This window comes from Sciurus vulgaris, assembly GCF_902686455.1.
Source record: "Sciurus vulgaris genome assembly, chromosome: 9".
In the NCBI taxonomy this organism is placed as follows: Eukaryota; Metazoa; Chordata; class Mammalia; order Rodentia; family Sciuridae; genus Sciurus; species Sciurus vulgaris.
Window position 1 is genome coordinate 146,209,099 of NC_136469.1, and position 12,039 is coordinate 146,221,137.

The following is a 12,039-nucleotide window of genomic DNA, read 5'->3' on the forward strand; positions in this document are numbered from 1 at the left end:
CCCTTCCCCGTGCTCCCCGATGAGCTCTGCTGGTCATTCAGTGGGCAGGTGCCCTAGCCAGCTAGGCACAGCCAGAGCCTTGCAGTGGGGCCTGCAGGTGTGGCCTCATGGTCTTCCCCATCCCCACTCCCTGATCTCGTGCTGGGGAGGCTGAAAGCAGCGGAGGCACCCCACTTGCTGGCACCCCATGCCGTCACGCACGGCCACCTCCGCCGCTTTACCTCCATGAGAACTTCATCCTGCTCGTCAAAGGGCTTCCCGTCTTTCCTGTTGTAGAAGGTCGCCACCCCCACGATCTCCTCCTTCTTGTTGACGATGGGCATGGAGAGCACATTCTTGATGACCCACCCAGAGTCATCCAGGGGCCCCTCCTGTGGGGGCAAAGAGAGCTGAGGGCAGCCTTGGGTCTGGCCCCGGCCAGGTGTTGCCCAGGGAGAGAGCCTCATTTGGCTGCTCTCAGGTGTGGAGCCTGGGCGAGTTCCTGTCTCTTCCCTGGGCTTGTCTGAGAACTTGGTATCCACGGTCTTCGTGTCATGGTCTTCCCAACTAGAGGAGCAAGTTTTCCCACCAGAGCTGGCTAAAGAGGGTGGCAGGCCCACAGAAGTCCCTCTGAGAAGACCCCAAGCGGCCCTGCTCTCCATGCTGTCCATAACTGCTCAACATGGGCCTCACACTTCCAGTTTATACTGGGCCCTGTGTATTGTGTCATTGGTCCTGTCTGCCATCCCAAAGAGACTGGGCTTGGATGATGGGCTAGGGAGAGTAGGCCCATTCTTCCAGGAGGCATTTAGAGACAAAGCCTGTTCCCATCAGTCCCTGTGACCTCCTCAGAAAGAGCCTGCCCTGCCCATGGTCCCCCATGATGACATGAAGAGCAAGCAATGATTGCTGGGGCTCAGCCTGGCCCAGCTGAACTCACATAGGGCCAACTGAGCCCATATGGGATCAGCAGGGCCCAGACAGGATCCGCTGAGCCCAGTCAAGATCAGCTGAGCACAGATAGGATCCACTGAGCCCAGTCAAGATCAGCTGAGCACAGACAGGATTGACTGAGTTCAGCCAAGATCAGCTGAGCCCACCAGAGCCTAGACAAGATCAGTGGAACCTCAGCAGAGCCCAGCCCACCTGCAGACCTGTGAGCACAAATACATGCTTCTCATCAGCCACTGGAACTGAGGTTGTTTCTTAAGCAGCAGGAACTAAATTGGTCTATCACTTCTGAACTAAAATACTTTCTTTCCTGAGACACACATTGTCTACCAATGACTAGACAGATACCTGAAACTTGAACATTTCATCTGTGGAGGTATTCATGATGTTACAGATCTGAAAAAGGATCAGAATTGGTGTCACCTGGAGCAGTTGCAGGCACACTGGTTCTAAAGGCACTGACCAGCCCAGCCTTGATTGTGAGAGGCAAACTTCTAACGCAGCAAGGTGAAGGGTGGCAGGAAGCGCAGAGGTGGGGAGGCAGGCGTGCAGGCGTTCAGCACCATGAGCATGGGTCTGCACCCAGGGTCACAGCACTCACAAAGCCACTTTCTGCCACATAGGTTGGAAGGCCACTGGCCAGGGCCCAGTGATCATCTGGGGGTGTGCTGGGGGAGAGAAGCAGAGGGTCAGATGGACAGATACTTGAGTTGTTGGGTGTGACGGCATGTGAGTGTTCAGGTCACCCCCTTCTCTGAGCTCAGGTGGAGGTGGGGATGGGGCTGGGAACCTGGTGAGAACTGGAGGAGGTCAGAGGATGAGTCTTGTCCCACTCCACCCTGCTGGGGACTCTCCACTCTGCAAGAACTGCTCCCCCACTGGAGGACCCCTGGCTTCAGTTACCCTCCTGGACTCTGTTGGTCCCCTGTCCTGCAGTCCTGGCCCCTGATCCCGGTGCCTGTTTGGAGTCTGGGGTGGGGCCTTGTTGGGCCTGTGGCTCGTGGGGTCACTGGCCACACTGTAGGGTTGAGGAGGGCACTCCTCTCCCCAGTCCCTCTAGGCTGGAGCTCGGGCCTGAGCTCTGTACTGAACTTCTCCTTGAGGGTGGGGCTCCATCTGTGAGCACTGGACGGCCAAGCAAAGAGACCCCCAAGCTGACCTCCAAGCCCCTGCAAGGCTCACCTGATCCCACTGGATGCCCACTCTGAATGTCCAGGTGGCTGGCCACCTCCCTCCTCAGTGCCCCGATTCCCTTCTCACTACCTCAGAGCAGGCAAGCAGCTTCCCTGCCCCAACCTGCAGGACCACAGGCCAGGTGGGCCGGGCTGGCTCCTCCTGAGAAACCCAGGATCCACTGCCCCAAAGGTGGCATCTGGTCTGAGGGCCCCATCGTGACGCTGCTGGAAGAGCCCACACTTACGGAATGACCTTGATGTCCTCCTTGCCGTGGAGGATGTAGTCAATGACTTTGTAGAAGACAATTTCCTGAGAACCAGAACACATCAGGGTGTGGCCCCTGGCGTGGCTCCTCCACGGGACCCCTCCCTGAGAGGGCAGAGGGCCAACGCCCTGCCCAGACGCTCGTGCCCAGCTCCAGGTGACAGCACATGCAGGTGACAGGTACACGCCCCACAAGTCCCAAGCATGCGTCACACACTCATTTTCACGCAGCTGCACCCAGCGCGGCACACTGCGTGCCTGGTCAGGGACACGTGTTGCACACTTGATTTACAGCCTCTTCCTTCTGTCCCACTTGCCCACTCATGTGCACGGTCTCATGAGAGGATGTTTGGGGAAGCCGCCCCACCCCTGGGGCAGATGGGCAGCTGGGGTAGGGGTCCTCCTCACAGCCTCCCCTGAGTCGAAGCCAGGAAAGCCAAGGTAGGAGCTGGCCTGGCCCTGACGCCCCCACTCACCCGGCCGTCAGGCGTGCGTGGGCCTGTGTATGGCTGGGCTTCTCCCATCAGCACGGGCCACACATCAAAGAACTCCTGGGCAGAAGAGAGCAGAATGGAGAGTCACCCTGGAGCTGGGTCAGGCTGGGCAGGAGGGCCCCTGAAAGCACCAGGCCTCACCTTCTCCTTGGTCATGTCCAGGAGGCCCACGGAGTACCGGTCACAATTCAGATAGGCCCGCACTGTGTAGAAGGCCTTGTGGAACTGCCTCTCGATGTCTGTCAGCTCCTCAAACACCTTGTTGGCTGACCAGAGCAGCACCTGGAGAGGCGGCACACCTGTAGACCTGCAGACCCCAATTGTCTGACCATAGCAGCCTGGGGTCAATGCACCCTGGTACACTCAGCGCACAGGCATTTGACCACGGAGCCTGGGAGGACACTACGTAACCCAGGTTTTCATCTGGGCGTAGGACTCTGCTTCCTGACCCAGAGGGACTGGGATCCCTGGGCAGCAAGGTCTCTGGGCTTTGGTTGCAATCCTGCCACACACTGCCCAGCACTGGCCTCGTGTTTGGTCAATGAGTAAAACTTCACAGGGAGAAGAGTGAAAACCGAAATCAATTGCTCTGGGCTTGCAAGAAAGAAGGACGACTAGCCTCCAATGGACTGCTCTGCAGTGGGCCTTCCGGAAGCTGGGGTTTGAGGAGGTAAATTCGCTGGACAGCAGACCCTTTGTCTCAGCACAGGGGAGACAGTCCTCTGAGCGTGGCGACTTGGCCTCTGACTCCCTTCCTATGCCCAGCCTACCATTGTCCAGAGAGGTGAGCGAGGCCTGGCTCCCAGCACCACCCTTGGCACGGTGCCTTAGCCCTCACGAGAGCAGGTACCTGAGTGTCTCCTCTCCCTGTGCCCAGCCTCTGCCACACCAGCTCCTGTGCCTCCAACACCCAGCCCTGCACCAGGATTTCTGGTTGGCAGCCCTGGGCTCCATAGCCAGCCCTCCCACCTCTGAAGCCTAGGTGACTTCCCTCTGCCTGTCCCCATCACCCTCAGACACCCACAGCACAGGAATGGAGGAACATGAACTCCTGCCGCAGTGACCACAACCCACGAGTGAGTCCAAGCACTCGACCTGAAGTTCACAGGGGGCGGTGCAGACACCATGTCCACTGAGGAGAGGGACATACTGCGACCACGGAGCAGATGCACAGGCAGGCCACAGGGGAGGCACCCGAGTTGCTCTACTCCCCAGAGTGCAGAGGGAGGACGTGTGGTGGGACACTGCACCCTGAGGGAACACGACCCGCTGCCGATCCTGGAGCAAGGAGGCATTCCACCCAGCAGCTCCCTCCTGTCCAGGGCGCACCCCCGCCCCACGTCCCATGGTGCTCCCTCCCTCTCCTTGCAGGGCCAGCTCCTTCCACCAGTGCTGCCTCCCCCCTCTGGAGGGAGGCCACTCCGTCCTGCAGCCTTCTCCTCTCTCTCAAAGTGCGTCCTGCGTGCCTTCCGGGACCCCACAGGAGCCACGCTCCCCTCATCCCATGCCTCCTACTCTTCCCGCGGGGTGGCGGTGCTGACCCCTGGCCTCCAGCTTCTCTCAGGCTTGCTTCCTCTCGGCTCTGCTGTAGCGACGGGTCTGCCTCATCCTGGCTCTCTGGCTCTCTGCACCAGCACCACCCCCGGCGCCCTGCTGCCCTGGGGCCTCTGCAGGCACAGGCATGGTCAGTCCAGTCCTGGAGGGTGGTGGGTCCGACTAGACTTCCTAACAATTGAATATGGAGCACTTTCTTGCAGCTACAGCGCCTACTGTTCCGTCAGTCTTGCTGCGGTTGTACGTGTTGGAATGGCAGGTGTGTTTTTACTGGGCACCTGACCCTTCACAGATGGCTTCTGGGGAGTGGGCTCCTGGACGCCTAGCTCCATCCACCTCTCCGCTGGGAGGGGCTTCTGGTGACATGGCCCACCCACCTCTCCCCTGGCTGAACATGGCTGAGGGACTGTTCCCACCCAACACAGGGCGTTGGCTCTGTCCTGGGTCCTCAGAGCCCTGTCCCAGGGACTTCTCGTTCTGTTGTCTCAGGCTGTTGTCCACAGGTGTCCACAGATGCCTCCCTGAGGGTCCACCCGGACGCCCCACGCACCCGGCCTGACCTCTGTGATGGTCCATCTCACCGTGGCCACCCACTCGACCTCTTTTCCATGGAGTCAGGATGGCAGTCTGTTTGTGGCCAGTGCAGGCCTCACACTCAGTGCCTCACAGTCAGTGGAAGGGTGAGCGGAGCAACTCCAGGGCGGGCGGCCTGAATCCAGGGGCTCCCGCGTGGCTGTCTGCACAGGCATCAGGAGCTGGGGGCCTGCCACCTGCTGCTGGCGGAGCTCTGTGCCTCGGCCCTCTGTAGCTGGGAAGGAGAGCCCCCAGAAGAATTCCAGAACCAAGAGTGGGAGCCTTTCCCTGACAGGCAGGGGTGAGGATGTGGCACTGCCTCCTGCAGGCTGTGGGCCTCAGAAGGCCTCCTAGGTCTGGTCGTTTCCCCTGGTGTAAAGCCCACCATTGTGCCAGGCTCTCAGGATACTGGGAGGCTAAGGCAGGCGCACCTACCAAGGCTTCCAGGGTCCCTGGCCCAGGAGCCCAGTGTGGGTGAGAGTGTGTGAGTCACTGCGTGTCTGTCCCCTGAGCCTCCAGGCCAGGACCATACCTTCACAGACGTCCACAGGTGTCCACAGGTGCCAGCGATAGCTCCTGCTGGAGCAGGCTCAGTCTGGCTGCACGTCTGACTTTTGAGTCACCGAGTGTCAGTCTCCTGGGTCTGTCCCCCCAGGGAGAGGGACAGAGTGAGCTCTCTCACATCCCTGTGCAGCGTCTCCTGTCGCCTGCAGTCCGCCTGGTCCCTGGTGCCACCAGCACCACCTCTGTCTACCAGTGTCATTTCCTGCAGCCAGGGAACAGGTCTGTCATGCTCCCCAGTGAGGAAGACAAAGAGCCCAAGGTAGTCTGAACCCAGGCAGCCGTTCCCCAGGCCTCTGCTGCCTCCTCACTTTTGTTGGTGACTTTCCAGGTGGTGCAGTGCATACGGTAGTAAGGGAGGTGCTGCTGTCTCCTTTCAGAACACAGCTGGTGCGCTTTTACATACGTGTCTGTTGCCTGTGCAGCCACCACTGGCCAGGATCAGGCTCCCAGGGCCCCTTTGCCCAGGCCACACTGCCTGCCCTGCTGGAACACTCGCCTCAGTGGAGCGCAGTGTCCAGTGCCCAGCTCTGTGCAGGCCTCTGTGGGTCTTCCTGTGGGAGCTGTTGCCAGGTTACCCTGCTTCCCTCTGGGAACACTGCCTGCTAGGATTTCAGCGTCTTGCATCCTGTGTGGCCTTTGCTTCCCTCGGTGCCTGCAGGGCCCTGACCCTGTCCTCTCTGACTCCCCACACAGGCCACTCTGTCCTCTCGTGGGAAGCCTCCACAGGCTCATCCCAGCTCTGGGACGAGGAGCGTCTTCACCCACACTCCTTGACTGACTGCAGGAGAGGTGCGCCTGAGGCCAGTGCCAGGGCCTGCTGATCTTAGGGGAGTGAGGCGTGTGCACCCCAGATTTTTAAGGATGCTCCAAACCCACATTCTTGTGTGAAATTCCTTGACTTCAAAATGTTGGAAATGTTCCCCATTTTCTTCTTGTTGTTTTATGATTTCAAGTCTTATAAGTCTGCAAACCATTTTGCATTGGTTCTTGTATTAGAGTTGAGATAAAGGGTCATTTTAATTTCTATGCATGTGGATAGCTAGTTTTCCTGGCACCATCTATTTCCCTGTGTATGTTCTTATCACCTTTGTTGAAAAACCAATCAATTTGGGTTTTTTTCTGGACTCCTATTCCATTGGCCCCTGTGCCTGTTTTTATGTTGGCATCATGCTGTTTGATTACTATAGCTTCAGAAGACATTCTGAAATCTGGGAGTGTGAAACCTGCAGTTTTGTTCTTTTCAGTCAAGTTGTTTTGGCTATCTGTGTCAAGTTTGTTTTGGTCTTTTGTGGTTTCATGTGAGTTGCAGAGTTGTTTTTCTATTTCTAAGAAGAATAACATTGGAATTTTGAAGGGCATTGCATTGAATCTGTAGATTGCTTTGGATAACAGACATTTAAACAATGTTAATTCTTCCAATCCATGAACATGGGATGTCTTTCCATTTATTTGTGTTGTTTTCAATTTCTTTCAATATGAAGGTCTTTCACTTGCTGGGTTAAATTTGTTCCTAAATATTTTTGGATGCTATTGGAAATGAGATTGTTTCTTTTTCAGTGTACACAAATGCTACTAACTTTCATAAGTTGATTCTGTATCCTGCAACATTACTGAATTTGATTATCAGTTATAACAGTTTACATGACATTGGTCTGCAAAGTGATTTTTTTTTTTTTTGCATGTACAAAAAAAGCACAGGCTCCAACATAGAAAATAGAGAAATGGGACTTCACAAACTAAAAAGCTCCTCTCTCAAGAGAAGATGTACAAATGGCCAAAAGGTATATGAGAAAATGCCCAACATCTCTAATCAGATGCAAATTAAAACCACAGTAAGATGTCACCTGACAGTTGTTGAACTGGCTATTTTGAAAACATGAAAGATAAGTGTCAGTGAGGATGTCAGGAAAAGGGAGCTGGCACACTGTTGATGGAAATGCAAATCAGGACAGCTGTTTTGGAAATCAGTGGGAGGTTCCTAAAACACTAGAAGTGAAGTACTGTATGATCCAGGAATCCCACTTCTAGATATTTACCCAAAAGACTTGAATCAGTATGTTGAAAGGATGCAGCACGCTTCACGGTAGTCAAGATATGGAACCTGCCTCCTTGTCAAAGGCGAAACCCTGAGTGAAACGGGTTCGGAGACAGGTGCTGCACCCTCTTGCTCATGTGGAATCTGGGAAGGCTGAGCTGGGCCAAATGAAGACTAGGGCTGTGGCCGCCAGGAGCTGGGTGGGCAGGAGGGGAGAGCAGGGGCATGGCACAAGCTTCTAGTTCCTGGGAGCGGCGGTCCAGGTACTGCCTCTCAGAGGAGGTAGCTGCATTCCTCAGTGAGCCTTGTGGATCTGAAAACAGTGAGGGTGGGTCCCAGATGTCCTCTCCAAGGAGAAGCATGTGTACCTGAGGTGGTGGGCGTGCTGGTGGGCCTGAGCCATCATTCCGCAATGAGAGTATGGAAGCAGCCCATGAACCCACAGGAGTGCACAGGCATGGCTTGTCAACCAAAAGTAGGAGAAGTCTTGAAAAAAATGTTGGAAATGTCCAATCAAGTGCAGTACCAGGTAGGACGAGGGCAGGTGTGGCTGAGGGACAAGTGTTCGGTTGTCAGGTGGCTCTGCTCCCTGTGGTCCAGATCTCCTCCCTCCCCAAGAAGTGGCAAGCCCTGTTGACCATGAGCCCGTGCCTACCGTCCCCAGCCCACCACACACATCAACACCTGCTAGCCCTGGAGGACTCAGCCCCAGAGGTCTGCTGGAGGGGACAGACCGTCCCCTGCAGAGCCCCACTAGTAGGAGGCGGCCATTACCCAAGCTATGTGGAGTTACCCTAAGAGTTAGGGTGTTAAGGACAAAGGTCGTGAAAACCCAAACTCAGAATGACTTCCCTGCAGTTCATCTTTCTCTCTGCTCTTGAGGAATTACGGGGTAAGAACGGTGGACACCAAGGCAGCCTTCCCCAACTCTGTCCAGGACATCATGGCAGGCTTCCAGTCCCTCCCCACTCCTGACTTCCGAACTCCCACTTGTGCCCAGTGTAAGCCCTGACATTGAGGCTCTTCCATGCCTGTCCTGAGATGCTGGGCATGCCCATGGCCTCTGGATGAGCCACCAGGCCCAGACACACAGATGGATGGCTACTGGCCACAGAACTGGACCCACTGGGCCTCATCCAGTCTTCAGTGGTGATGGGCAGTGGGAATTGCTCCATAGAAAGTGACCAGGAGCTGATGTGATGGGACAAAGAGGTGTTCCAAGGTCCAGGGCCAAGCCGGGCTTCCTTTGTTCTGTTGGCTCTGACCAGAGTGGTCAAGGTACTTTTCAGAAGGAACCCAGCTGGGAGGGAGATGGGCAAGGAAGCAGCTGCAGGACCTGCTGTGCTACCAGCAGGAGGGAGGAGCAGAGTGAGCTCCAGCTGGCCTTCAAGCCCTGGGCCTTTGGTCCTCACAGACACTTCCCCTCCAAGGCAGAGCTTCCTGAGCCCGGCTTCCTGGAGATGCTCAGCGTGTGGCCTCAGATGGTTTTTCCCAGGGCCTGGCAGGTACTGTGGGCATCTGCACTTTGAACTCCCATGGGGGTGTGGCCTGTGGCCTGGGAAGCTGGGGAGGAAGCCGCACTGTCTGCGATTCCCGAGTGCCTGCTCCCCTTGCTGCCTGGGCGAGGGATGGGGAGCCGCCCCACAGGACAGGGGACACTGACCCTGCAACTTGCCCTCTGATGTGGGACCATCTGGGATCCGTGCTCCTGGCAGAGGGCCAGGCTGCAGAGAGGGCTGTGGTCATGTGCGGAGAGGGGCCAGGTTGCAGGGAGCCCAGCAGCAAGACCTGAGTTGTACAGTGCGGCTCTGACTGTTGAGCAGGGTGGACTGCAGGGGTGTCAGAGGGAAGGGACGCTGAGGCATGGGAGTGGGAACACTATGGGAAGGGCAGGCAGGCAGGACAGTGGGGAGACACCAGCTGTAGCCCTTCCACACAGAGAACACGCCCAGGCCTCCTAAGATGTGGCTCCTTGCGGGCACAGGGCCCTGTGAGACCTAGGAGGTGTGTGTGCGAAGTGGGGCAGGAACAGTCCCCACAGAGGCACCTGGGTGTGTGGGCGGCTGTGACTGGGAATGGGGTCAGGGGCCCAGCACCCTCCTTGCTCCTGGCAGGGATGCCATGGGGGCCCAGGGCTGCTGGGACTCATGACACTCACTTGTGGTATTTCTGTGCCTGGACAGTGAGTTCTTGGGCTGCATCTGCCAAGAGACCCCCCAAAGCAACCAAGCTTTTCCATAGAGATCAGGAAGTGTCCTGGAGCTGGATGTGCCCATGGCCCCAGAACCTGGAGCCCCAGGGGTTCTCCAGGTTTGCCTTGCTGGGGAATGAGCACCTCGGGGAAGGGCTTGGGAATGTTTGCAACTGTTTTATTTTTTCTCGATGGTGCTGGATGGACCCAGGGCCTTGAGCCTGCTAGGCAGGCCTCTGCCACTGAGCCACATCCAGCCCTGCAATTGCTTTTAAGGTTATCAGGATATAGACCAGACTGAAAACCAACAACTTAGGCTCACTGGGAATTGAGGTCTCAGCCCTGGCCCCCGACCCTGGAAACAGTACTATTGCTCAGAGAGGAGAGAAAATGGAATGATGTAAGATGCTCAGTTAAAAGCAGAGAAGGTGGGAAAAAAGAGAAAAGAGCACACAAGAGCAACACAGAATGCAGTAAAGAACACGGCAGAGGTTAGTCCAGCCAGGCAGCAGTCACTTCAGTGTGAAGAGCCCAGGCACACACCTGAGAAACGCCCTTCAGGTGGAAAGGCAGATGGTTGGAGAGCAAGGGAGGGAGTGGGTGTGTGCCCAACACCAAAGGAAAGCGCCGGAGCAGCTGTCTTCACTCTGGAACACGCAGAGTTCTCGAGAGGAGGATCTGGGGTGGAGAAGGCGTGCATGGAGACAGGGGATCTTTTCTCCAAGAAGGTCCTGCCACCCTGGCCACATGCACTGGAAGCAGAGTGCAGGCCCCAGGGTTGCCGCCACTCCACTTCTGTGGGAAGCACCAGCTACCCCATCAAGAAGGCAGAGCTGTAGGAAGGTTAGCAAGAGGTCGAACTCGCAGCTAAACAGCTGGGTGCAACTGACAGCTGCAGGCACTTCGCCCCAGCAGCAGAGCACACCTTCTTTCCAAGCTCATGTGGGATAGTTGCCAAAGCAGCACACCCTGTCTACGAGGTACACTGAACTGATTTAGACACGTAGAGATGACAAGATGCACGTTCTCACCCCATGGAGGAATTAGTCTAGAAATTGATAACAGAGAACTGGACAGTTCCAAAGCAGATTGAACAGATCAAACGATATATGAGCCAAAACCTCTAGAGAAATTTGAAGATTTTGAACTAAATGAAAGTGAAAATACAACTTATCAAAATCTGTGAGATATGGTGAGAGCAAGGTTTAGAGGGAGATTCACAGCATCAAATGCACTTGTTAGGAAAGAAGACAGACTCCACATCAACAATCCAGGCTCGGGAAACTAGGGAAAGACTGGCCCAAGCCTATAGCATCAGGAGAAAGAGAAGGTCAAATCAGGCAGAGCGGCACAGCAGGCCTTGGGGCACAGGAAGCCCCTCAGTCTGTTTTCAGAGTGCAGCATGCAGCCTTAATGGAGCCAGTCTAACCATTTAATTAGAGCACTTCCCTGTCCATGCCGATTTTAAAAGTTAGTTAATTGTGTAGATTGTAGCCCCAAACTCCCCCCCTCAGAGTGAAGAGCAGCACTGCATTAGGGATGAAAGCAGGCAGACATCCTGCCTGGGGCGCTTGCCGGTGGGTTCCACAGCAGCCCTTCTGGCAGAGGTGAAGTCTGCCTTGCCTGCCCACTTGAGAGCTCATGTCTGCTTTCTGGCGGCACCTCAGTATTCTAGTGGTTTTGGCACCCAGTGTGGGGCTCCACATCCTCTAGGGCCTGAGGACTCCCACTTCTAGAGGAGATGTACCCCGATGCCTTGCTGTGGTGGCTTTGGAGCAGGGGAGGAGGCTTCCATCCCTGAGGCCAACAAAGGACCCAAAATTCAAGGTGGATGAAAAGTGGATCAGCAACACGGAGAAGGGCCCTGAGGAGCACCATAGTGAGGAGGTAACTCCCTGCATGGACCGAGGCAGGATAATCTAACTCAGGCTTGAGAGAGAAGCACTTTGCTGGTGGTCAGGACATCCCGGGGGTTGTGTGAATGTGATTGAGACTGTTGAGAAACATGAGACAACATTCCGGAGAATGGGATATAAGGGGGGCTGAGGACAGAGCAGGGCCCAGGTGTGCAGGAAACTGCCAATGAGGTGCGGTGGGGACACAGGCAGAACTTTGACTATGGGCAGCTCTGTAGGGAAAAGTGGGCAAAAATTCTAGGCCTAGAAATAGGGAGGACATGAGAGCCCAGAACCCAACAGGACTACTACTCAGCCAGAGATGAAAAACCTGTGTGAACGAAGGGATCCGAGAGCTCAGGA

At 55.9% G+C, this 12,039-nt stretch overlaps 1 protein-coding gene and 1 long non-coding RNA gene across 2 annotated transcripts in view; one reads left to right on the top strand and one right to left on the bottom strand.

The window, feature by feature from the left end:
* Positions 1–12,039, bottom strand: part of PDE6B (phosphodiesterase 6B) — a gene marked incomplete at its 5' end in the record, with an annotated part of 53,241 nt that overhangs the window by 23,699 nt on the left and 17,503 nt on the right. Inside the window, 6 exons of the mRNA XM_079154576.1 lie at positions 222–371; positions 1,279–1,326; positions 1,532–1,598; positions 2,351–2,415; positions 2,847–2,921; positions 3,006–3,146. Of these exons, the coding sequence (XP_079010702.1) occupies positions 222–371; positions 1,279–1,326; positions 1,532–1,598; positions 2,351–2,415; positions 2,847–2,921; positions 3,006–3,146 (546 nt within the window). The remainder of the gene's footprint in view (positions 1–221; positions 372–1,278; positions 1,327–1,531; positions 1,599–2,350; positions 2,416–2,846; positions 2,922–3,005; positions 3,147–12,039) is intronic.
* On the top strand, positions 299–6,805 carry LOC306670112. Its single transcript, XR_013766322.1, has 4 exons — positions 299–421; positions 553–1,659; positions 2,199–3,940; positions 6,249–6,805. It is a non-coding gene; the product is annotated as an uncharacterized lncRNA (long non-coding RNA).